General features: G+C 47.5%; 1 protein-coding gene across 5 annotated transcripts in view; it reads right to left on the bottom strand.

Annotated features, from left to right (window-relative positions):
• Positions 1-24859, bottom strand: part of DENND1A (DENN domain containing 1A) — a 1341914-nt gene that overhangs the window by 12811 nt on the left and 1304244 nt on the right. For 3 of the 5 annotated variants that reach the window (XM_078641835.1, XM_078641836.1, XM_078641837.1), the window contains one exon: positions 6400-6528. The exons of the other annotated variants lie outside the window; for them this stretch is intronic. In XM_078641835.1, the coding sequence (XP_078497961.1) occupies positions 6400-6528 (129 nt within the window). The remainder of the gene's footprint in view (positions 1-6399; positions 6529-24859) is intronic. 5 annotated transcript variants of the gene reach the window in all.

Raw genomic sequence — 24859 nt, 5'->3', positions numbered from 1 at the left:
AGTATTAATAGGATTACACATTGCTGCCAAAAGAAAATGTAAAATCATTTCAGTGCTATTGCACATCAATACATGACAAGAGTCCTTATAAATTATGGTACGCTCAAAAATGTTGGTTCAAAATTTCATTCAAGACGAGTTCAGAGTTATATCCATTTACATTATCCCAAGTAGTGATAAGTAATCGCGTACCCATTACTCTGCCAGTGACTGCTCATGTCACTGACGCCTTGTGGGACCAAATAAAAAGGGGGCACTTGCATAACTGATGAGGGGTGAGAGTATTGTTAAATAATATATTCACGGAACGTCAATTAAATATTATCTTTCGTAAAAATTTAGCAATTTTGTTGTGCAAAAATGGGTAACCAGACATAATATCGAATTCAAAATATAGAATAGCCATAATATCGAAGTCAAAATATAGAATGGACAAAACATCGAATGGACACAATATAGTGGTGAAAAATATTGAATTGAAGGTAAGTAATATAATATCGATTTTTAAAATATAGAAAATCAAAATATCGAAGTTTATAATATAGGTATTAAAATATATCGAATTTTTAATATTATCGAATTTTTTAAAGTGTTTTGTATGTTAGTATATGTGTGAAAAGTGTATATTATTTTAGTAATTTATTTTAAGTAATTATTTTTTGTTATTTAATTTTTGCGTAGTTTAATTCTGTAGCGGGTTGTGGGTTTATAGGGAAATAGTGTGGTAAGTAATTTAATTATATTAAATTAAATATTAATTTTTAGAAATTACCAATTATTTTTAATTTAATTTTGTGTTTTAGTTCTGTAGCGGGTTGTGGGTTTATAGGGGAATAGGCAGGGTAGTAATTTAATTGTAATTAATTAAATATTTTAATTTTTTGGTATTTATTTTGAATTAATTGTTAATTAATTTTTATTTGGTAATTCATTTTTGTTAATTGATTAATTGATAATTATGTTAATTTTCATAATTTATTTTCCGTAGCGGGTTGTGGGTTTATAGGGGAATAGGGCGAGAAGTCATTTAATTGTAATTAAGTAAATAATTTGTATTTATGTGTTGGTATTGATTTTTAATTTATTGTTAATTAATTTTAAATTTGTAATTACTTTTTATTAATTGGTAATTAATTTTTATTAATTCATTATTTGATAATTACGATAATTTATTAATTTATTTTTTGTAGCGGATTGTGGATTTACAGGGGAATAGGGTGGGAAGTAATTTAATTGTAATTAATTACATAGTAAAAATACTTTTTGTGTATTGATAATTAATTTACTGTTAATTATTAATTGGTATTAATTTGTATTATTAATTAGTTTTGTTATTGAAAATTAATTAGTTGTTAATTAATTATGAATAGGTAATTCATTATAATAACTAATATTTATTTGTATTTCTAATTGATTAATTATTACACAATATTAAATTGGTTATTTCATTTTAATAAATTTTTTATTGGTATTGATATTTAATTTATTTTTATTAATTTATTAAATCATTACTTTCCCAACTGTTAAACTCACTAGAGTGGGAATAGTAATTTTTACCCCTACTATCCAACGCTTTCCCTACTGTTGCACTCTCTGGAGTGGGAATAGTAATTTTCACCCCTACGCTATCCAACACTTTCCCTACCGTTGCACTCTCTGGAGTGGGAATAGTAATTTTTACCCTCCCACTATCCAACGCTTTCCCTACTGTTGCACTCTCTGGAGTGGGAATAGTAATTTTTTACCCTACTGCTATCCAACGCTTTCCCTACTGTTGCACTCTCTGGAGTGGGAATAGTAATTTTTACCCTCCCGCTATCCAACGCTTTCCCTACTGTTGCACTCTCTGGAGTGGAAATAGTAATTTTTACTCTCCCGGTATCCAACACTTTCCCTACTGTTGCACTCTCTGGAGTGGGAATAGTAATTTTTACCCTCCCGCTATCCAACGCTTTCTCTACTGTTGCACTCTCTGGAGTGGGAATAGTATTTTTTACCCTCCTGCTTTCCAACGCATTCCCTACTGTTGCACTCACTGGAGTGGGAATAGTAATTTTTACCCTCCCGCTATCCAACGCTTTCCCTACTGTTGCACTCACTGGAGTGGGAATAGTAATTTTTACCCCTACGCTATCCAACCTTTTCCCTACTGTTCCCTGGAGTGGTAATAGTAAATTCTACCCTCCCGCTATCCTACGGTATGTATTAAAAAATTAAATTGTATGGTTTTTTTATAACTTAAATTAATTATTTAATAATTTTAAGGTTATTTAAGTAATTTTAAGGTTATTTAAGTATTTTTAAGTATGTTTTAGTTAATTATATTTATTATTTCATTAATTTAAAATTACTTTTAAGACATTTAAAAAAAAATGATATTTTAACTAACTATATTTTTGATTCAATATTTTTGTACTTACCTGTTTGTAGATAGGAATTCGATATTTTTGCATTCTATATTTTGTCATCGATATTTTTATAAGTCTATATTTTTGTATTCAATATTATGTCAGTGATCCGCAAAAATGAACTTACTTTTTAAAGTCACCATTGGAAAACTATTTTAGTGCATAATTTCCAACCACTAAACATGACAAAAACTACCCAGAGGGTGGGTCAGATTTTGTTTATATTACTTGTATTTACTACATACATATTAACAAAATGGGTGCATTAACCGGACTTCAACATTTCATTTTATGTGTTGATACCAGTTTTCAAAATGCTTTGAGTATGGTAGATATCATACCCTTTGGGATCTATTTTGAGTCATAGAGGGTGGTATTTCTGGAGGAGATACCGCTAAGCAACAAATAAGTTGCCCGGGCCTGGTTTACACCTGGTAATAGCACTGGTGTTTGTGAACACAGATTCCACTTGCTGAGAGCAGGTGTAATTTGTGTAAGGTAAAGGGCCTTGACTTCAGAAATAAAATGCCGTAAAGTTGAATTCAGAAATAAAATGCTGTAAAGGGTCTGATTATTTTGAGACTCTTGTTATTCCCCATTTCGGCCTGACATACACAATTGTGTGGTACAAGGGCAGCAACACTGGCCGAGATAGTAATTATTGAACCAGTAGTCCCATCCCTTATGTACCGTGCAAATGGGGCACATGGTATTGAAGTTCTTCAAACATAACATGGCATTGCCTGTGACATGACTCAGTAAAGGTGCCTTGGCACTGCATTCCCAGAGATAAACACGCAACAGTTTAGGATGTTTCACCTAGCCCCAGACACAGCATTCCCAGAGATAAACACGCAACAGTTGAGGATGTTTCACCTAGCCCCAGACACAGCATTCCAGAGATAAACACGCAACAGTTGAGGATGTTTCACCAAGCCCCAGACACAGCATTCCCAGAGATAAACACGCAACAGTTGAGGATGTTTCACCTAGCCCCAGACACAGCATTCCCAGAGATAAACACGAAGCAGTTTAGGATGTTTCACCTATCCCCAGACAAAGCATTCCCAGAGATAATCACGCAACCGTTGAGGATGTTTCACCTAGCCCCAGACACAGCATTCCCAGAGATAAACACGCAGCCGTTTAGGATGTTTCACCTAGCCCCAGACACAGCATTCCCAGAGATAAACATGCAGCCGTTTGGGATGTTTCACCTAGCCCCAGACACAGCATTCCCAGAGATAAACACGCAGCTGTTTAGGATGTTTCACCTAGCCCCAGACACAGCATTCTCAGAGTTAAACACGCAACAGTTGAGGATGTTTCACCTAGCCCAAGACACAGCATTCCCAGAGATAAACATGCAGCCGTTTAGGATGTTTCACCTAGCCCCAGACACAGCATTCCCAGAGTTAAACACGCAGCCGTTTAGGATGTTTCACCTAGCCCCAGACACAGCATTCCCTAAGACAAACACATAACAGTTGAGGATGTTTCACCTAGCCCCAGACACAGCATTCCCAGAGATAAACACGCAGCTGTTTAGGATGTATCACCTAGCCCCAGACACAGCATTCCCAGAGATAAACACGCAGCCGTTTAGGATGTTTCACCTAGCCCCAGACACAGCATTCCCAGAGATAAACACGCAGCCTTTTAGGATGTTTCACCTAGCCCCAGACACAGCATTCCCAGAGATAAACACGCGACAGTTGAGGATGTTTCACCTAGCCCCAGACACAGCATTCCCAGATATAAACACGCAACAGTTTAGGATGTTTCACCTAGCCCAATACACAGCATTCCCAAAGACAAACACGCAACAGTTTAGGATGTTTCACCTAGCCCCAGACACAGCATTCCCAGAGAAAAACATGCAGTCGTTTAGGATGTTTCACCCAGCCCCAGACACACCATTCCCAGAGATAAACACGCAACATTTGAGGATCTTTCACCTAGCCCCAGACACAGCATTCACCTAGCCCCAGACACAGCATTCCCAAAGACAAACACGCAACAGTTGAGGATGTTTCACCTAGCCCCAGACACAGCATTCCCAAAGACAAACACGCAACAGTTGAGGATGTTTCGCCTAGCCCCAGACAAAGCATTCCCAGAGATAAACACTCAACAGTTGAGGATGTTTCACTTAGCCCCAGACACAGCATTCGAAGAGATAAACACGCAGCAGTTTAGGATGTTTCACCTAGCCCCAGACACAGCATTCCCAGAGATAAACACGCAACAGTTGAGGATGTTTCACCTAGCCCCAGACACAGCATTCACCTAGCCCCAGACACAGCATTCACCTAGCCCCAGACACAGCATTCCCAAAGACAAACACGGAACAGTTGAGGATGTTTCACCTAGCCCCAGACACAGACACAGCATTTCCAGAGATAAACACGCAGCCGTTTAGGATGTTTCACCGAGCACCAGACACAGCATCCCCAGAGATAAACACGCAGCCGTTTAGGATGTTTCACCTATCCCCAGACACAGCATTCCCAGAGATAAACACGCATCCGTTTAGGATGTTTCACCTATCCCCAGACACAGCATTCCCAGAGATAAACACGCATCCGTTTAGGATGTTTCACCTAGCCCCAGACACAGCATTCCCAGAGATAAACACGCAGCCGTTTAGGATGTTTCACCTAGCCCCAGACACAGCATTCCCAGAGATAAACACGCAACAGTTTAGGATGTTTCATCTAGCCTCAGACACAGCATTCCCAGAGATAAACACGCAACAGTTTAGGATGTTATGCCTAGCTCCAGACACAGCATTCCCAGAGATAAACACGCAGCCGTTTAGGATGTTTCACCTAGCACCAGACACAGCATTCCCAGAGATAAACACGCAGTCGTTTAGGATGTTTCACCTAGCCCCAGACACAGTATTCCCAGAGATAAACACGCAGTCGTTTAGGATGTTTCACCTAGCCCCAGACACATTATTCCCAAAGGCAAACAGTAAACACGCAACAGTTGAGGATGTTATGCCTAGCTCCAGACACATTCCCAGAGATAAACACGCAACAGTTTAGGATGTTTCATCTAGCCTCAGACACAGCATTCCCAGAGATAAACACGCAACAGTTTAGGATGTTATGCCTAGCTCCAGACACAGCATTCCCAGAGATAAACACGCAGCCGTTTAGGATGTTTCACCTAGCACCAGACACAGCATTCCCAGACATAAACACGCAGTCGTTTAGGATGTTTCACCTAGCCCCAGACACAGTATTCCCAGAGATAAACACGCAGCCATTTAGGATGTTTCACCTAGCCCCAGACACAGTATTCCCAGAGATAAATACACAGCCGTTTAGGATGTTTCACCTAGCCCCAGACACAGCATTCCCAAAAGCAAACAGTAAACACGCAACAGTTGAGGATGTTATGCCTAGCTCCAGACACATTCCCAGAGATAAACACGCAACAGTTTAGGATGTTTCACCTAGCCTCAGACACAGCATTCCCAGAGATAAACACGCAACAGTTTAGGATGTTATGCCTAGCTCCAGACACAGCATTCCCAGAGATAAACACGCAACAGTTTAGGATGTTTCACCTAGCCTCAGACACAGCATTCCCAGAGATAAACACGCAGCCATTTAGGATGTTTCACCTAGCACCAGACACAGCATTCCCAGAGATAAACACGCAGCTGTTTAGGATGTTTCACCTAGCCCCAGACACAGTATTCCCAGAGATAAACACGCAGCCGTTTAGGATGTTTCACCTAGCCCCAGACACAGTATTCCCAGAGATAAACACGCAACAGTTTAGGATGTTTCACCTAGCCCCAGACATAGCATTCCCAAAGGCAAACACGCAACAGTTGAGGATGTTTCACTTAGCCCCAGACACAGCATTCCCAAAGATAAACACGCAACAGTTTAGGATTTTGCATATAGTCCCAGGAAAGCATGCACTCAACAACATCACAACATGAGAATGTTTGGAGAGAAAAGGAATAGACCATTCAAAGGGAGCAGAGAGGAGGAAGTTTTCAGAGAAGCCAGAGACAGAATGATCTTCACGTTGAAATTCATCATCTGAAGAGTCCTCAGAAAGGAAGACAGTATAGTGACGAGTAGGCCTTACAATGCTGAGGAAAGAAGAAGAGAGAAGCAGGTTAGGACGTGAGCAGCTCCGAGGTTGGACACTTCTAGGAGGCACACTCAAAGCAATAACATCACAACCCAAACTATGAGCAGAGGCAAAGACACACAAGGGACCTGGGCGATCGTTCATTGCAATCTTTCAGGAAAAAAGACATTGTAAATGTACCTCTTCTTTTTTGCAATTTTAATAACATCCATGTCAACTGTGGACTCTGAGCTTTTGTCACAAAAGTGTGAAGCGAAACATGACGAGACTCCATCACTTCACACGGTGCTCCAGGAGTCAATGCCAGCCAAGTGTGTTAGTTGCCTTTCTATCTTTCTGGTTGAACATTGAACTAATAGTGAAGACCCATGCAAACTTTCCACCCATGACTCTTAGTTTTTCAATGGAAGGGTCATCAGAGCCACTGGAAGCGTGAGGCTCCACAGGAAAAACCTCAATGGAAAGAAACCACATTTGAGGTTTCTGTGGAGTTGGTGATGTCAGCAATAATTATCCAACTGTAGTGGGGCTTAGTTTTATGTGTGGAGAATGATATTCCTTACCTATATGATTGCCCCTAATAGCCCATGTCACTACTTTTGAGGGTAAGAGACACAAGTGCCTGCACTCACTTGCAGAGACTCTCACAATTTGGTAAAGGAAGAAGCTGTGGTTGGAACTTACAACCCTGTAAAACCGCTCAGCAAGGGATCCGCTAGATCGCATCACCTTTTGAACACAGATTCCTCCTGAATAGCCAGATCTTCCAGGCTGTTTCCATATGAAAGAAAGTCTGAAATGAGGTGCACTGAGAAACAGGAGACATTCCAACTTTACTGACTCTATGGGAGAGCTGAGGCACCCAGAGTGTTCGAGACACCCACGGAGATAGAAGACCTAGCCTGGCCCTGTGAAAACAACCCATTCAATGGGGCACAGTCAGAATATATCCCCAGTAGCAAATCTGACACAGGGACAGTACAATACTGTGAAATTTCAGGCCCACAGTGCCCTTTAAATGAATAGAAGCCTTTAATTGCTTTCCTTTTTAGTAAATGTGCCATCTCCTTGCGTACTGTGCGATCACTGCAGAACTGAACCCTATGGTTGCCATTTTTTACAACTTATTTCTATACCTTGTTGATTAAATATACATATACTCTCCAGCACTGATTGAACTATTAACATCAATTGAAGCTGACCACTGTTACCCATACAGACATTAATCCGGGTTCCTCCTAGGTGACTTGGGTTGGCCATGCTAGTATTACTATCACTTCATTTGACGTCATCAATTATGCTAATTTCTTCTCACACTTATGAATTCTCAAAACTTGAAAGCCCTGTCCTATAGGCCGAAAGCAGGAGCATTTCAATGCTGTACAGTAGCTGAACGCATTCATCTTTGACACCGAGGACTATCTTCAAGCGACATTCATTTCAACCACAGAGATGTTTACAAAGGTATTGGGGCGTTTCGAGAGTATAATTAAAATGGCCTAGAAACTCAGCTTTCCGTGTAAAAGTGGATGAAATTAACTTGTTTCTGTTCATCTATACGATAGCCAGTGATTGGACAATATTCGATGTGTGCTAGCACTGGGGGTGAATGTTTTGCCATTGTGCAACATTCCGTCCATCATCTTGTGTGTTTTGCTGTTCACCCTATGTGGGAGGGGTATGCCAGGACGTGGGTCCTGTGCTCACTAAGCCACTGGAGTCAAGCTATCCTGGCTGAAGACGGCTGATAGCCAGAAACCGGTCCCAGGATGCTTGATTCCGGTCCAGGGAAGACATGGCTTGGCAGTTCGGGATGGACTGTTCCCATGAGGCACAGGGTCAAGACTGATTTTCATATGGCCATGTCTGAACTGGGTGGCTTGGTGAGCAAAATAACGATGGATTAAACCCAGATCTGTGACTGGGGGTGAATGTTTTGCCATTGTGCAACATTCTCTCCATCGTCTTGTGTGTTTTGGAGCACTCTACAGCAGGCATGGACACAAAAGTAGGACTATTAAACATGAATAACATACCTACAAGGGACATCTCCCTTCACAGTTTAGTGCATGAATATCATAAACCACAGTCAGACATTCACACTCATTCCCAACAAACACAGTGACATTATGTGCACGTCATCCCAAACTAGTGAAAAGACACACATAGCAACTTAAAGTTGCGTTTGTAATGTAACATTTGATGTAACACTTCATGATGTGATATTGTTCATAGAAACCTCAAAATTGTTTAAAGAAACAGGCAGTGAAGGTATCACAGGACGTGTGTTGTGGCTGCCTCCTCTGGAAGTGCAGAAGACGTGGGAGGTATACCTTGGACGTCATTTAGGGGGTCGCAGCTGCAACCCCTGGGTAGCCCCTTGGTACCTCTGGCACTGTTCTTGCGACCTCTGGCTTCAGAAAAAGCAGGAACAGCGCAATATACTAAAGGGAAACAGGGTTCGAGGCTCTCTTTACCTTCAGCTTCGACTGTGAAGGGCTGGCCCTGCTGCTGGGAGTCCTACTTTAGAAGAGAGTATGTACCCGCAGGCACCGTCTGGGCACATTGTGGCAGAGTGCAAATGGTCGACGGTGATGCCTTTTGTTGGAAGAGGATGGGGAGCAGAAAGGGACTTCTGTTGAGAATTGCAACTCCTGTAAAAAGTATTTAAGCAAGCCTTTCTCGCATCTCTAACAGCTCCTCTCCAGTTATATTAAAATACTTCTCATGTCACAGATGAAAATTCTTGGCAAGGTTATGATGCTCAGTATATATATAGGAGGTCATGTCTATATTTATAATTGGAGCACAGCACTTCATCTGAGTTCTTATGATGTAATGTCCTCTGATGTCCTCAGGGACACAAGGTGAGTGATGTCACTGATGTCAGAGGACCTATGATGTCACTTCTTCTACCTATGGCGTTTTGATGGATTGACGTCCATGACGTATACCCAGAAATATTGATGCCATCCGCATAGCCATGCTCTAGGAAAGACAGGAAGGGGACACGAAAGAGCACCATGTGGAGGGATGGGACCAAGGAAAGAGGCACAGGGCACTGAGCAACAGCGGCATCCCTAGGGCAGACGACTATAAATAGTGCCCTAGCTGAGCTTTCAATCTGGGGTGGGGAAGACAGGAGAACAAGCACCATCGGATGTAATGGAGCACAGGCAGGGGAGGGGAGGGGAGCGCGGTGTACATGGGGAACCAATCACGGGAACCAAAATAGGTAGTGATGATAAGAAGGGAGCATGGATGGAGAACCATGAAGGGACAGGGCTGAGCAGGCTAGGGGGGTTAGGAGTAGGGGGCATTCAGCTATGAACCTGAGTTGCGACACCTTATTTGCTAAGGCTGCCAATGGATGTTGCACCTGTCCAGTTGCTGCTGGGAAGCAGAGCGGCCTTTAGCGTGGGCAAGCTTGGCCTGGGCTCAGGGTGCCAATTTCTTGAGGGGCGCACAGAGCTGTGTGCATTAAGGTCATGCCAACAGCAGCACCCTCCTCATCTGGCTGTAGCCTTGTCCTTGTCCCTGTCTGTTCATTTCTGTCTGATTTGCGAGTTTAAAGTGGCTTTGGTCCTTCATTATCATGCGGTGGCCGATGTTTTTAGCATCCCTTTAGGCCCCTTCCTTGCCCTGCCTTCACCGTCTGACCCCTGCTGGCACACATCAACAAAACCTTCATCTGCGTGAGGCAGCTGAGCTTTTGGTGATTTGGGTGAACTGTAGGAGGTCCTGGGGTGTTTGTGTTCAGGGTCCAGTCCCTGCTCATCAAAGTACTGACCACTGAACACAAAAGGGACCCCATATACCTCATTTAACTAACAACCATCAGCGAGGGTGACAAATTTCTCTCAACCCACGCCCAGGGCGGTTTCTTGGCAAAGGCCGGCTCTGCTGGGAAGCATCGCTGCCCGCTTCCCCCAAACTTCCAAAGATGGAGACAGGGGAAGTTGCCCATGACACAGGTCATTGCTGTCTGGCCACCCCCAACTCATGTCCAAGGAAGACATGGCTTGGGAGTTTGGGCTGGACTGTTCTCATGAGGCACAGGGTCAAGACTGATTTGCATATAGCTGAGTGAGGAGTCTGAACTGAGGTGGCGAAGTGAGCTAAAGAACGATGATGGATTCAACACAGATCTGTGACTGGGGGTGAGTGTCTGAAACATTTCAGCACTCCGTCCATCGTCTCCTTGTGTTTGCTTTGCTCACCCTAAGTTGGCAGGGTATACCCAGACGTGGGTCCCTTGCTCACTTTAGCCCTGGATTCAAGCTAGCCTGGCTGATGAGGGCTGTTAGCCTGAAACCGGTCTCAGGATGCTTGTTTCCGGTCCAGGGAAGACATGAATTGGCAGTTTGAAATATGCGGCATTCAATTTGACGCAAATTAGAAATGCATACTGCACTGGAAGAAATGTCTTTGGAGCCTACAGCAAACTCACCCCTTGGCAGCTCAGGAATTAAGATCGGAAGTTGCACATAGACGTTGCTCCGCCACGGAAACTACGTCACTACTCTGCCTGGTCCATCGCCATGTCCCCAAAACTCCCATCACAGCTGACAAAGAAGAGGTATTCAAGTTGCCCATCTAACAAACGGGGCTAAGAAGAAGTTATCTCGGAGAGTTGGTTTCATAAACAGTTTTGCTGAACTGTTCCCATGAGGCAGTGTCAAGACTGATTTGCATATGGCTGGGTCTGAACTGAGGTGGCGAAGTGAGCTAAAGTACGATGATGGATTCCACCCAGATCTGTGACTGGAGGAGAGTGTCTGGAAATTTTCAGCACTCCGTCCATCATCTCCTTGTGTTTGCTTTGGTCACCCCCAGCAAAACCCACTTGCGAGCATAACAGACTACTTCCCTCACTGAACTCTACTGCTGGCCGGACCATCGCTTCAGCTCATAGACACTGAAAGGGAAGATGGACTAAGGAGCAGCATCAGCTTCTACTCTTGTGTTCAGCAGTCAAGCGCCTCCTACTCTTAGACAGCAAACAATCAACTTGCATAAGCAGACTCACTAGGCCACGCGGACGCTGATAGAACACTTTGCCGCGAATGAAGAGTGAAGGAAATCCTCCTTCGGCCAGGCAAGTTCCAGTCAAACAGAATCCAACTTCCTGTTCTAGCGTCCCTTTCTTGCATTACAAACTCAATAGTTTGCTTTCAGTGTCAACAGGCCGTGGTACAAAATTAGAAAAATATATGTCAATTGCAGAGGGGTGAACTGCTCGAAAAGTATTTCTAATTTTAAAAATGCGTCACAGATGCAGATCTACAGCAGGGGGTGGATATGACGGCAAACTTTAACCCCACCCTCCCAAAATCAATTTTTGAGTGTTCTCCGAGGACAAACTTTATTAGACAATATTCTCCTTCTGTGTACCTTTTTGAGTTTTTACAAAAATCTGGTCTTCTCGCCTCTCCATTGTTATTGTACTTACAGGACCCCAATCAAGAATTGTTTGTTCAATAGTCTTTATTCTGCCATAACAATAACCATCAAAACACAAACGTAAAAGTACATTTCACATCATATAATTTTCAGAGTCAGAAATGATGTGGAGTAGTGTGGCTCAATGGTTAGAGCGGCAGACCCTGATGCAGAGGTCTAGCCCGGGACCAGGGTTCAATTCCCTGCTTCGGCGGGTCTTGGGCTTAAAAATTCCACGGACCTGATAATTCTCGCCTCGGTGCCTATTCCAATCATGGAGTCCCACTCTGCAACTCGGGCAATAGCTTGCTTAATCTCCACAACGGCCCCCACAACGCTAAGGATGCCTGGCCTCCACCTTGGGGGTGCCCAGGAGTGGACACCTCACAGGGAAAGCCAGGATGGGTTCCACAGCGGTATTCGTACAAGCGCCCTTGCGGGTGAGTAGTGTGCAAGTATCAATTTACAATTTTTAAATGATGGTAACTATCTCCCATTAATTAGCACAAATTCACTCAAGAATCAAAGGTTGCTTGCACCGGACGTGCGTTTTATGCGAGTATTCGCAAGGGAAAGTTGTGTCATCTGCCTTATAAGGAGGGTCGAAGAGTGTGTGAAACACCATTTCATTAAATTTCACATGAATTAGCTTTTCTAAAAGTTCCACCAATATGTGGAGGGTGTCTGAAATATGCGGCAATCATTTTGACGCAAATTAGAAATGCATATTGCACTGGAAGAAATGTCTTTGGAGCCTATATAGCAAAGTCACCCCTTGGCAGCTCAGGAGTTATGATCGGAAGTTGCACAGACGTTGCCCCGCCACGGGAACTACGTCCCTACTCTGCCTGGTCCATCACCATGTCCCCAAAACTCCCATCACAGCTGACACAGAAGAGGTATTCAAGTTGCCCATCTAACAATCAGGGTTAGGAAGAAGTTATCTCGGAGAGTTGGTTTCATAAACAGTTTTGGGCCCGGCAGGCTCTTGGGTAAGGGGGAACAGGAAGCACGCGCTGTTCTAGAGGACTTCAAGTTCAGAGGTCAGATTCCACCTTTCGTGACCAACAGAAGCCCTGTCTTACCAAGGGCAGGGCGCTCTGCAACTTTGATGAACTTTTGCAACACTGCATGAAACAAATCACAATGTTCATGTGCATCAACGAAGCAAAACTAGCAATAAATAAATGAATACATAGAAAAATAAAAGTAGCAAAAAAAAGCATCTCATTAAACTGCTTCGGGAACTGTCATGTACCACCCACCCCTCCCCAGCATTAAAAGCCCCCACACAAAGAGATGTCTGCACGGAGACAGATCTCAGCGGTCCGGGATCCCTATCGATGATGCTGCGTTTCTTGGAAGTGGGGAGAAGCAGAACCCCCCACTCACTCTCCCCCCACCCCTTACAGATCCCGTCCGTCATGGCCGCGACCCCCCATCATCCCACCCGCGTGACTGCGTCCAGACTAATCTCCCGACCGACTCGGCGTGTCGATACTTGCTGATCTCGTCCTAATGTTTAGTTTAACATGTCCTCGGTTAGCAGTGGCGCGTGACAGCCCTGACAGCCGCGGCGGCTGCTTTTTAAAGATCATGTCAGTAACACGGTGCCTCGAAGCCGGGGGACGCGCGGGAGGCGCGGCGCGGCGCAGACGCTGCCACGCTCGGGGCGTCTCGGATTTTAATGAGCGCGGGATCTGCATCCGCGTGTCAGGCGCGTGGACAAGTCAGCCTCGCGTCACGGTGGCCACGGACGAGGCGCTGACAAATGTGCACATTTCACATTTAATTGACACTTAAATGTACTTGAGGTTTTTTCCTGTTGTTGTTAAATATATCATTGTTCGCTGCTTTTTTTTTTATGCATTGCGGCACGCGGAGTCAAAATCAATCTTTTGAGGAGAAATTCAGAAAAAAGCATTAGGGAGCACAAGAAAAAAAAATACTTTATTAAAGGAACCAGCTCTAACAACCTATAAATGTTATTTCAAAATGCTGGATTGCTTTAAGAGCATCACATATGATCAGTATAAAGTCTGGAGGCCTTTTTTTTTTTTTTTTGCATTGCCCTATGCAGAATGGATAATAGGTCAGAATCAGGTAGCTTTGTATCAGAAATGTCTAGAATACTGGAAAGTGCTGTGCTGGTGTGTCTTACAATGTCTGCAGAGGATATGGCACGCGTGATGAGACGCGACACAGGCGGAATCCCACAACAGTCATTTGTCGCCTTCCAGGCATTACCTTGCGTGGTCGCGGATCTTCACGCTTCCATTGACACCCGCCTTCTTCAGGAGCATGGCCGCCCCTACTTTCCGGTATCTACATACTAAATTTGTCTAGTTAGCGAGACTGACAGCCTAGCTGGAGCCCCGACAATGGCGTGCAGCGGGGGTGCCAGCGAGGGCCCTCCGGGTCAGGTTTGTTAGAATCTCAAAGGCATAATGAACAAACCTCATTGGAATTCAATTTATGGGATTAAAATGAAGCATGGGAGCATTTGCATGTCCTCTGCTGGGCCTGGGATTCAGATTGCTTGGTGAGAGGTAGGCAGGCTTTCTCTTATGTTCTGGACAAAAAGTGATAAAAAATTTTTCACCCTTCAGAAAGGTGAACTGGCACTATTTTGACGGAGCTGCCATGGGTTTTTAATATTTTAATGAAACTGGAAATCTAATACATTCAGAAGCATGCAAAAATTTGTGAGCTTGTGTGTCCTTTGAACATACAAAACAGAAGCAAATATTTGGCAGGAAATGATGATATTTTGGAGTGTATAAAAAATATTGCTATCCCCGCTGGATAAACCGAGATTTTCCAGGAATTGAAAGGTACCGTAAGTGCAAGCTCGGTGAACACTGCTCTCCATGCTGGGGTTGGTTCACGAACAAGGATCACCTCACTTGTTCTAAAGAGCATGGCACGTGCTCTCATGGAATTGGAAATGGAGAAACCACAACTTTGTAATGCACAACAGGCACTTCAACACATTGTTTCATGTTTGTGCACTGGCACTTTAGGATGGCAAGCGCTGGTCGTCCTTATGCATCTTTACAACAATTCAGAGTTTGCCCGCGTCAAAGCAAGCAGCACACCGGGATCTACCGGGACACCTGTGTTCAACGCAGGAAACTTGTGTTCAACGCAGGCTGACTCTGGAGCTGCGCTCGTGATCGCCTCGACAGCACATATATATTCATTTATACACCCTCCAGGAGAGGACAAGCAAATATGGCCGTCCTTATTGCAATGCAGGTGATCAGGATTTTAGGATCTATCCTCTGAATTTGGATACATGCAATGCATAAGCATGCACCTGTTCCTTCCATCAAACCTGCAAAAACAACAGTTAATGGACAGAATGCAGAACAATATCATACATTCACCCCAGTACAGAGATCTGGGCCTAAATCCATCGTTTTTTTGCACTCCACACCACCCCAGTTCAGACATGGCCATATGCAAATCAGCCTTGACCCTGTGCCTCATGGGAACAGTCTAGCCCGAACTGCCAAGCCATGTCTTCCCTGGACCGGAATCAAGCATCCTGCGACCGGTTTCTGGCTATCAGCCGTCTTCAGCCAGGATAGCTTGAATCCAGTGGTGTGGAGAGTATGAGACTCACGTCTGAGCATACCCGTCCCACTCGGGTAGACAAACGCAAAAACAACAAACCTGCACCAGGGATACTGACAACCCAGGGTGAGCAGCAACAAGGAATGCCATCAGCTCTTCAATACTGACGTAGGCATGTCCTCTATATATCTGCCCCACAGAAGGATCAGAGTTTTAACTGTATAGTGGAAGGGATTGACAAACTAAAGTTTGGTCTGGTGGCTCAGTGGACTGATGCATCCATTGCAGGGGCCTGTGTTCAACCTCATGGTCACAGGTTCTAATCCCAGCGGGTCCACTCAGCCTTTCATCCATCTGAGGTCGATAAAATGAGTGCCATTGAATTGGGTAACAATATACATCTGTTATTCAGGGCCTTGAGACTTTCGGGTCATACGTGCGCTATACAAAAGTACATGTTATGAATGTTTACTGACTTGCACGCTACAGACCAAAGAATCTTGGTTGAAAATTCTACACTTTCAGTTTGAAACATATTCAGTTTAAAACAAATCGAGAGAAGTCTTTAGTTCAAAATTCTATAGTATTTATGAGGAACAAAAAGACTTGGGTCTGATATACTAAGGTATTTTACAGTTGGAAAGCGTGCAATTTTGGGTTTACAACTGCAATATGCCTTTAATAAAACTAGAAATTTAATAGAGGGAAAATGGCAAAATTCATTGCAACTGTGGGAAGGTATTTCCGAATTTTATAAGGGCTTTTGCAACCCTGTCACAATTGCTAATTCAGCGGCCTCCTCCAGCTATCTTCGATTTGGAGAGGAATGTGTGAATACTTGGTGACTGCAACGGGGGTCAGGTATCGAGACCTCCGATGGTGGTACCGGATTCTTAAAGGGGACACTCTCATAGTGGGACCTTCCCATTTAATTAACATGGGCTGCGTTAAGAAAAAGTGGAGTGCTTAACCAAAAAGAAAAAGTAGTGCCTGAAATATAAGCAGTGGAAGAACACAAATAAAGAGGTCATTTTCTAGGAGTGAGACAAACACAAGAAGAGGAAGGAATGCAAAATCAAGCTGATGATTAAAAAGTAAGTAAAATAGACTGACACTAAAGCCAAAGAATAGAAAGCAAAGAGTGAGCTCTAAGCAAAGAGTGAGCTCTCAGCAAAGAGTGAGCTCTAAGCAAAGAGTGAGCTCCAAGCCCACTGGAAGCTGATGATACATATTTCCTCAATTAGGACAGCTTTCGCTGCCTGGTAGGCCGGCCCTAAATATAGCCATTTCCCCGTCTTTTTTTTTTTCAGGGACATGGTGCCCACGCTAGGTGGCACTCTAAGGATGCAGCCTTATGGTGTCTTATGGAAATGCCAGGTCTGGAGCCAGGAGGGATGGCCACGGATACCAGTCAGTGATAGGAGCTCAGTTACGGCGAGATAATCATTCCTGGATGCCTAACATACAACCATTAAAGAGAGGCACAGCACGAGACTATTGCTAAAGAGGAGAGCTTTCAGGGTAAATGGATGTCAGTAGGTATGACTAATAAAATTAAATGTACTAATTGCATTCCCAAACTTTTGATCAGGTTTGTAACGGGGTCACCATCGAAGTAAGAAACACATTGTGCAGTTTTCATGTTCATGGCTTGCTCCTCTTATGAAACATAACATGTGTATTTGTAAAAACATTATGGTCCAAAGAGTGGTGGCCTCTTGAACTGGGGCCTGCCCCCATCCCTAAACAGACCATAAAAAATCTGGGAGTGTTGTTCGATCAGTTATTGACTTTCAAAGATCATGTCAACCAGGTTGCTGGTACTTGTTTCGGGGTTATTTCACTGCTGAGAAGGGTGTTTCCCTTTCTCCCGGATCACCACAGAAAGACCTTGGTCCAGGCTCTGGTCATCAGTAGACTGGACTACTGTAATGGCCTTCTTTTGTCATCCAATGAAGGCCAATTTAACAAACTACAAGTAGTCCAGAATACGGCCGCGAGGTTAGTCATGAATGTTCCATCTAGGACCCCCTCCCGGCCACTACTGATGGAACTTCACTGGCTGCCAGTGCGACTTCGCACCAAATTTAAAATCTTGTGTACAATTCACAAATGCCTGATTGGGAAGGGCCCAACATTTCTCACCACAGCCTTTCTTCCCTATGTTCCCGGCCGCTCACTACGTTCCAGCAATCTCCAGCTCCTTAAGGTTCCTAAAATTAAAAAAACCCGCCAAGGAGGCAAGGCTCTGGCATACACAGGACCTGTTCTCTGGAACTCCCTTCCCCTTTCATTAAACCTCATTACTGACCACCTGTCTTTTCGAAAAATCCTGAAAACTCATCTTTTCTCCAGCATTTAATCATTTCCCGCCATCCACCACCCACCCACTAGTACTGCTCGGGCATAATATCTGGTTTTTCTGTAAGGCAAAGCGCAGAGATACCCGTTCGGGGGTTTATTCAGGCGCTATAGAAGCATATAAATAAATAAAATAAATAAATAAAGCGCACGTTCACCCCTAACAGGGTATCTTGGCGCTGAATAACAGATGTTTATTGTTACCCAACTTAATGGTACTCATTTTATCGACCTCAGATGGATGAAAGGCTGAGTGGACCCGCCAGGATTTGAACCTGTGACCAAGAGGTCTAAACAGGCCCCTGCTGTAGACGCATAAGTCCACTGAGCCACCAGACCCGACATGCCTCTTGGTCCTTGCACTTTAAGCTCAGTAATGTGAAAGTTGAGTGGGGTACCTTGATATTGTCCATACAAGCCGCTTGTCAGATTCCACGCATGTCCAGACAGGAAGATTTATCACCAATCAAAAGACTCGTAGGGATGCACCTGCCCAGGGTTTTAAGTGGCATAAAAAAAACTGGGGGTCTCTTGAAGGGGCGTGGCCAATGCAATTAAGGGCGTGTCTTAAAAACACGTAAGCTAGAAATCTGTGCTTCCCATAGTGTGCCGCCCGACTTGTAATTGGCTGTTTGTCATTGCATCCAGATATATGATACAAGTACCATCATACCTACAACTTATGACTATTGGATTTGTCAATGGTTGTTAGTTGCATAAGATACATAAGCAGCAACTATGGCTTGTATAGAATATTGAAAAAGCTTCCACTTAAAGCCCTGATGACACCGGGACAATGTTGCTGCTCCTGAGTTTCAAAAGGAGAAGGGAAATCCAGAGAGAAAATGACTCTTTAAAGGATTTCCCTTCCCCTACAACGCTCACCTGGCATGACGTCATGACGCACAAGTTACTACTTGTGTAACGATATATCTGTAAGAGACATTAGTTAGTATTAGATTCCTTACCTTAGAATAGATACCCCAGCAATACCAACCCCGGTGGTGGGTCTGCGAACCAATACTCACACCAGAAAGTCCTGGAGGACGGAACGGCCAAAGAAGCCATCTCTCCAGACTTGGCTGTCCAGGCAGTAGTGTCTTGCAAACGTGTGCAGCGATGCCCACGTAGCTGCCTGACAGATTTCTTGTAAGGGCACACCCCTGCCCAGGGCAGTGGTAGTCGCCGTGGCTCGGGTAGAATGAGCCCGCAATCCAGCAGGGGGCTCCTTCCTAGCCAAGGAGTAGCATGCCTGGATACACAAGATGATCCACCGGGAGATGGTCCTCTTGTGCACCGCTTTCCCCTTCTTAGCGCCCACGTAACCAACAAAGAGTTGGTCATCCACCCGGAACTGGCGTGTGCGATCCAGATAAAACGAGAGCGCACGTTTTGGGTCCAGATGATGGAGCCGCTCTTCCTCTTTAGAGGGATGCGGTGGCGGAAAGAAGGTAGGCAAGGTGATAGACTGCCCAATGTGGAAGGCCGTGACGACCTTGGGCAGGAAAGATGGTTTGGTACGAAGCACCACTTTGTCCGGATGGACAGAAAGGAAAGGTGGAGTACAAGAAAGAGCCTGGAGCTCACTCACTCTCCTGGCAGAGGTGATGGCAACCAGGAAAGCAGTCTTCAGAGTCAGAAGGCGAAGAGGGCAATTGTGAAGTGGCTCAAAGGGAGCGCACATCAGAAAAGTCAGAACCAGGTTCAAGTCCCACTGAGGCATCACAAACGGAACAGGAGGAAAAGTGTGAGTGATGCCTTTAAGAAATCTGTTCACAATAGGGGACTTGAACAAAGAAGACTGATCAGGTAGCCTGAGAAAGGCTGAAAGGGCAGAAAGGTAGCCCTTGATAGTGCCCAGAGCAGAGCCATGCTGGGCAAGAGAAAGAAGGAAGAGAAGAACCTCTGAAAGAGGGGCAGCAAGAGGATCCACAGCCTTTGCTGTGCACCATGCCACAAATCTGTTCCACCTGCAGGCGTATACCGACTTTGTGGAGGGACGCCTGGCTGCCAGAATGACGTTACAGACTTCAGGAGGCAAGTCAAATGGCCTCAACTGTCGCCGCTCAATCTCCAAGCATGGAGGTGGAGACTGGACAGGTTCGGGTGGAGGACCGTCCCCTGCTGCTGCGACAGAAGGTCCTCCTGAAGAGGCAGACGAACCGGGGGATCGACTGACATACTGAGTAGCTCGGGATACCAGTACCTTCGAGCCCAGTCCGGAGCCACAAGGATGACTTGGGCCCGGTCGCGCCTGATCTTCTTCAGCACTCTGGGCAGAAGTGGTATAGGCGGAAAGGCGTACAACAGACCGCAACTCCACTCGCGACGAAAAGCGTCTCCGAGCGAGTGCTGCCTTGGAAATTCCAAAGCGCAGAACTGATGACATTGCGCGTTCTCTTCGGTGGCGAATAGATCTAACCAAGGCTCTCCCCATTGCTGAAAGAGGCCTTGCGCCACGTCCGAGTTCAGACGCCATTCGTGATCCATCATGCACCGGCGGCTGAGTTCGTCCGCCCTGGCGTTCAGAGAACCTGCCAGGTGTTGAACCACCAGAGTCACGCCCTGATGTTCCAGCCATTGCCAAAGGCGCAGAGCCTCCTGGCAAAGGGTCCACGACCCCACCCCGCCCTGTTTGTTGCAGTACCACATGGCGGTGGTGTTGTCCGTGAACACCTGCACTACACTCCCCCGGACAGAGGGGAGGAATGCCTTCAGTGCGAGACGAATCGCCCGAAGCTCCAACATGTTGATGTGGAGTCGAGTCTCCGCCGGAGACCAGAGGCCTCTGATCTCCGCCTCTCCCATGTGGCCTCCCCAGCCCTGGAGGGACGCGTCCGTCACAACTACGTGCTCCGGTTGGGGAAGGGAGAGGGATCTGCCGCAGACCCAATCGCGGTCCGTGAGCCACCACTGCAACTGTCTCGCAGTGCCCTCCGAGATCAGGACATGGTCGGATAGGTTGCCTTGATGCTGGGCCCACTGAAACTTCAGGTCCCACTGCAGAGCCCGCATCCGCCACCTGGCGTGATGCACTAGAAGGATGCAGGAGGCCATCAGCCCCAGAAGCCGAAGCGTCAACCTGACCGAAACCCGGGATAACGGCTGAAAGATGGGAATCAGGGCCTGAATATCCCGGACCCACTACTCGGGTGGATAAACCCGAAACTGCGCCGAGTCTAGAACCGCTCCGATGAAGAGGAGCTTCTGAGAGGGGCACAGGTGTGACTTTGGCACATTGATCGAGAACCCCAGCTGATGCAGGAGGTCTGCCGTAGTCTGGAGGTGGCTGACCACTGTCTGGGGCGAGCCCGCCTTCAACAGCCAGTCGTCGAGGTAGGGGAAGACTGAAACCCCCAACCTGCGCAGATGAGCTGCGACCACCGCCATCACTTTTGTGAACACCCGTGGGGCGCTGGTAAGGCCGAAGGGGAGCACGGTAAACTGAAAGTGCTCGTGGCCAACCGTGAACCGCAGGTAGCGCCGGTGGGCCGGCAGGACGGGGATGTGGAAATAAGCATCCTGCAAGTCCAACGCTACCATCCAGTCTCCTGGATCCAGGGCAGCTAATACCTGAGCCAGTGTCAGCATCTTGAACTTCTCCTTCCGGAGGAAGCCGTTGACGTTCCGTAGGTCCAAGATAGGGCGCAGGCCCCCTTTGCCCTTCTGGGGTACCAGGAAGTAGTGGGAGTAGCAACCACACCCTACTTCTGGCCCAGGAACGCGCTCGATGGCCCCTTTGGCCAAGAGGGCCGTAACTTCCTCCTGCAGAAGTCGCAAGTGATCCCCCGATACACGGTGGTTCTGCGGTGGCATGGCTGGAGGAGTCGCCTCGAAGGGGAGGGAGTAGCCCCTTCGGACGATCTGCAGCACCCACCTGTCCGACGTGACAGTGCGCCAGTGGAGGTGGTGATGGCGAACCCTGCCCCCCACTGGCGTCACATGGGCCTGAAAGCCCGGACTAGGAGTGTTTTGAGGCAGATGCTGCGGGGGAAGGTGTGGACTGACCTCGCCGCTGCCCCCGACCGCCTGGATGGCGGTTCCCACGGCCGCCACCGCTTTGGGTATTGCCCTGCGGCGCGTGGCTGGCGGCACGAGTGGGCGCACCCCTTCCGTGGCCACGAAAGGAGTGATAGGCAGCCGATTGCTGGCGTTGGCCCGAGAGGCCTAAGGACTTGGCCGTAGCCCTGGAGTCCTTAAAACGCTCAAACGCATGGTCTGCCTTGTCGCCAAAGAGGCGACGGCCATCGAACGGCATGTCCATGAGCGTGCTCTGGACATCTGCCGAGAAGTTGGCGGACCTCAGCCAGGCGTGGCGTCTGACCGCCACCGTCGTTGCCATCGCTCTACCCAGCGAGTCAGTGGTATCCAGCCCACACCGGATGGAATACTTGGCTGCATCCCGGCCCTCCACAAGGGCTTGGCCGAGTTTGGCCCGTACCTCCAACGGACACTCTGGCAGCACTTCCGCGACCCTATCCCACACAGAGTGGGTGTAACGTCCCAAGAGGCAGGCGGTGTTGGAAGACCGCAGGCCCAAAATAATGGATGAGAAGATCTTCTTCCCATACTGGTCATACCTCTTGGATTCCCGATCCGGCGGGGCCGACGGGAATGCGGTTTGGGAATTGGAGGCCTGGATGACCAGGCTCTCGGGGGTAGGGTGGGAGGACAGAAAACATGGGTCGCCCGGGGCTGGGCGGTGGCGTCTGGCCACGTTCCTATCTACGGGCGAACCCGTAGCGGGCTTGGACCAAGTGCCCAAAAGAACGTCAGTCAAGGCCTCATTAAAGGGCAGCAGAGGCTCGGCCGAGCTTGACTGCGGTTTAAGGACCTCAGTGAGAAGGTTAGTCCTCACGGCCGCGACGGGGAGCTCAAGGCCCAAGGCCTTGGCAGCCCTCATCAGCACCACACCATATGTTGCCCCCTCCTCCGAACCCACGGTAGGAGGGGAGACAAACCCAGTGTCTGGAGAGGTGTCCAGGCCACTGGCCTCCCCAAGGTCTTCTGCCCAGGCCTCATGAGACTGACACTCCCTGGCCAGAGGGTCCTCAGACCCCTCCCAGTCCTCTCCTTCACCCATCTCCTGAAATTCAGGGTCCTCAACCAATGGGGCCTGTTCATAAAAGTGAAATTCACCCAACGGCGTCTGGAGCGGCGCCCAACGGGGCCGTCCCGACGGCCGAACAGGAACGGAAGGAGGACCGGGGTCGGCGCCGCCCGAGGACGGCGCCGGAGGCGACACCTGAGGGTCCGACGCCGAGGAGGTCGTCAGATCCACCGGCGACGAACCAGATCCCGAAGGAGGACCAGCGGCGTCCTGCGGCGCCGGGCCCGAAGGCGCCGGCGGCGTCGGAGCAACTGGACCCCTCGGCGCCGGCCCCGAAGGCGCCGGCGGCGTCGGGATAACAGGGAACTGCGGCGCCGGGCCCGAAGGCATCGGCGGCGTCGGGGCCAAAGCACCCGACGGCGTCGGGGCCGGAGCCGCCGACCCGCTAGGGCTCCCAGACGGGTCCGCTGGGCCCGGAGGCGCCGCGGAGCCCGTCGGAGGAGAGAGTTTTCTCATGGCCATGAGGAAGCGCTCGACCTCCTCCGGCGTCGCGTTTAGCCCAGGGACCGTAGGGTATGGGGCTGGACGCGGGGCCCGCGACTCTGACGGAGCCGCGTGGGCGGTGTCACCCGAACCCCCGGCCGCATCGCGCGAGCGTCGGGGGGAGTCCGAGGAGCGATGACGCCGCTTGGACTTCTTGTGCCGCTTACCTGACGACGACTTCGACCCGGAGGAGTGCGGCCTACTCTCGGAGCTGTGGTGGCTCCGGGCCCGCGACCTGTCCCTCGACCTCCCATGGGATCGGGACCTCTCACGGCGCGGGGCCGACTGCCGGAGTTCGAGGCGCCTACGGGACCGCTCCCGTCTGGCTTTCGAAGAGAGGGCCCGGCAGTCGGAGCAGGCCTTGTCGTCGTGGTCGACGCCCAAACACGACACACACACGGTGAGGATCCGTGACCGACATCAGCCGGTCGCAATCGTCACAATGCTTGAAGCCGGGCATCCCTATCGGCACCGTTCCGGAGTCGAGAGACTTCGAAATAGAAATCAAAAAGGATCAAAAAGTTTAGTCAAAAGTGACTAGGGTTACTGCTTTTTCCAGATCTGCGCTTGCTGGCGCGGAAAAAAGAAGAACTGACGTCAGCACGCGGAGGCGGCGTCTAAGTACTCCGACGACGTCATCATGGCACCCACGACGCCGACGACGGACGCGGAGCCGCAGACGACGCCTACCGACGCGCAAGGGTACTGCTACGCAAAAATTTCCGGATCCAGTCTGACGCCTGGGGATATTCTAAGGTAAGGAATCTAATACTAACGTGTCTCTTTCAGATATAACTTCACTAGTGAAAAGTGAGCAGAGTGCACACGCGCACATGATGTGACTGCTGTCACTGAAGCCCAGAAAAAATACGGACCATCTGTGCCCGGGCACAAAACAGAGCCCGATAGGGACAGGGTGACCAGGCGTCTCGGATTTGCCCGGACAGTCCGGGTTTTTCACCAGCTGTCCTGGCAGATTTCAACAATTTTGGCTCATGTCCCGGTTTTTGGAGGGGTTGACTGAAAACAGTGAGAGGCACTTTTTTGGCTGTTCTAAAGCTTTGCTAGTTAGTAGATGTTATAAAGAAGCAATTTAAATAATTGGTATGATTTTGGTTGTAGAAATTACATTTTATTTACTTTCTTAATGCATCTTCTGTGATCCCATGTTGATGACAGCTGTCATTCTGCGACATTCAGGGGATGAAAAATGGTAGTCCTTCTTCTATTTTTCCCAAATGTCCCGGTTTTTGGCTCTGAAGATCTGGTCACCCTAGATAGGGACCCGTTCCGAGGCCCCCTTTAAAAACTGCCATTGACTCTGCTTATGGTCAGCCATGGTTGTCCAAGTTCC

Source organism: Lissotriton helveticus, chromosome 5_1 (assembly GCF_964261635.1).
Source record: "Lissotriton helveticus chromosome 5_1, aLisHel1.1, whole genome shotgun sequence".
In the NCBI taxonomy this organism is placed as follows: Eukaryota; Metazoa; Chordata; class Amphibia; order Caudata; family Salamandridae; genus Lissotriton; species Lissotriton helveticus.
Note: the sequence above shows the minus strand (reverse complement) of the source record. Positions and strands in the feature narration are given on the sequence as shown.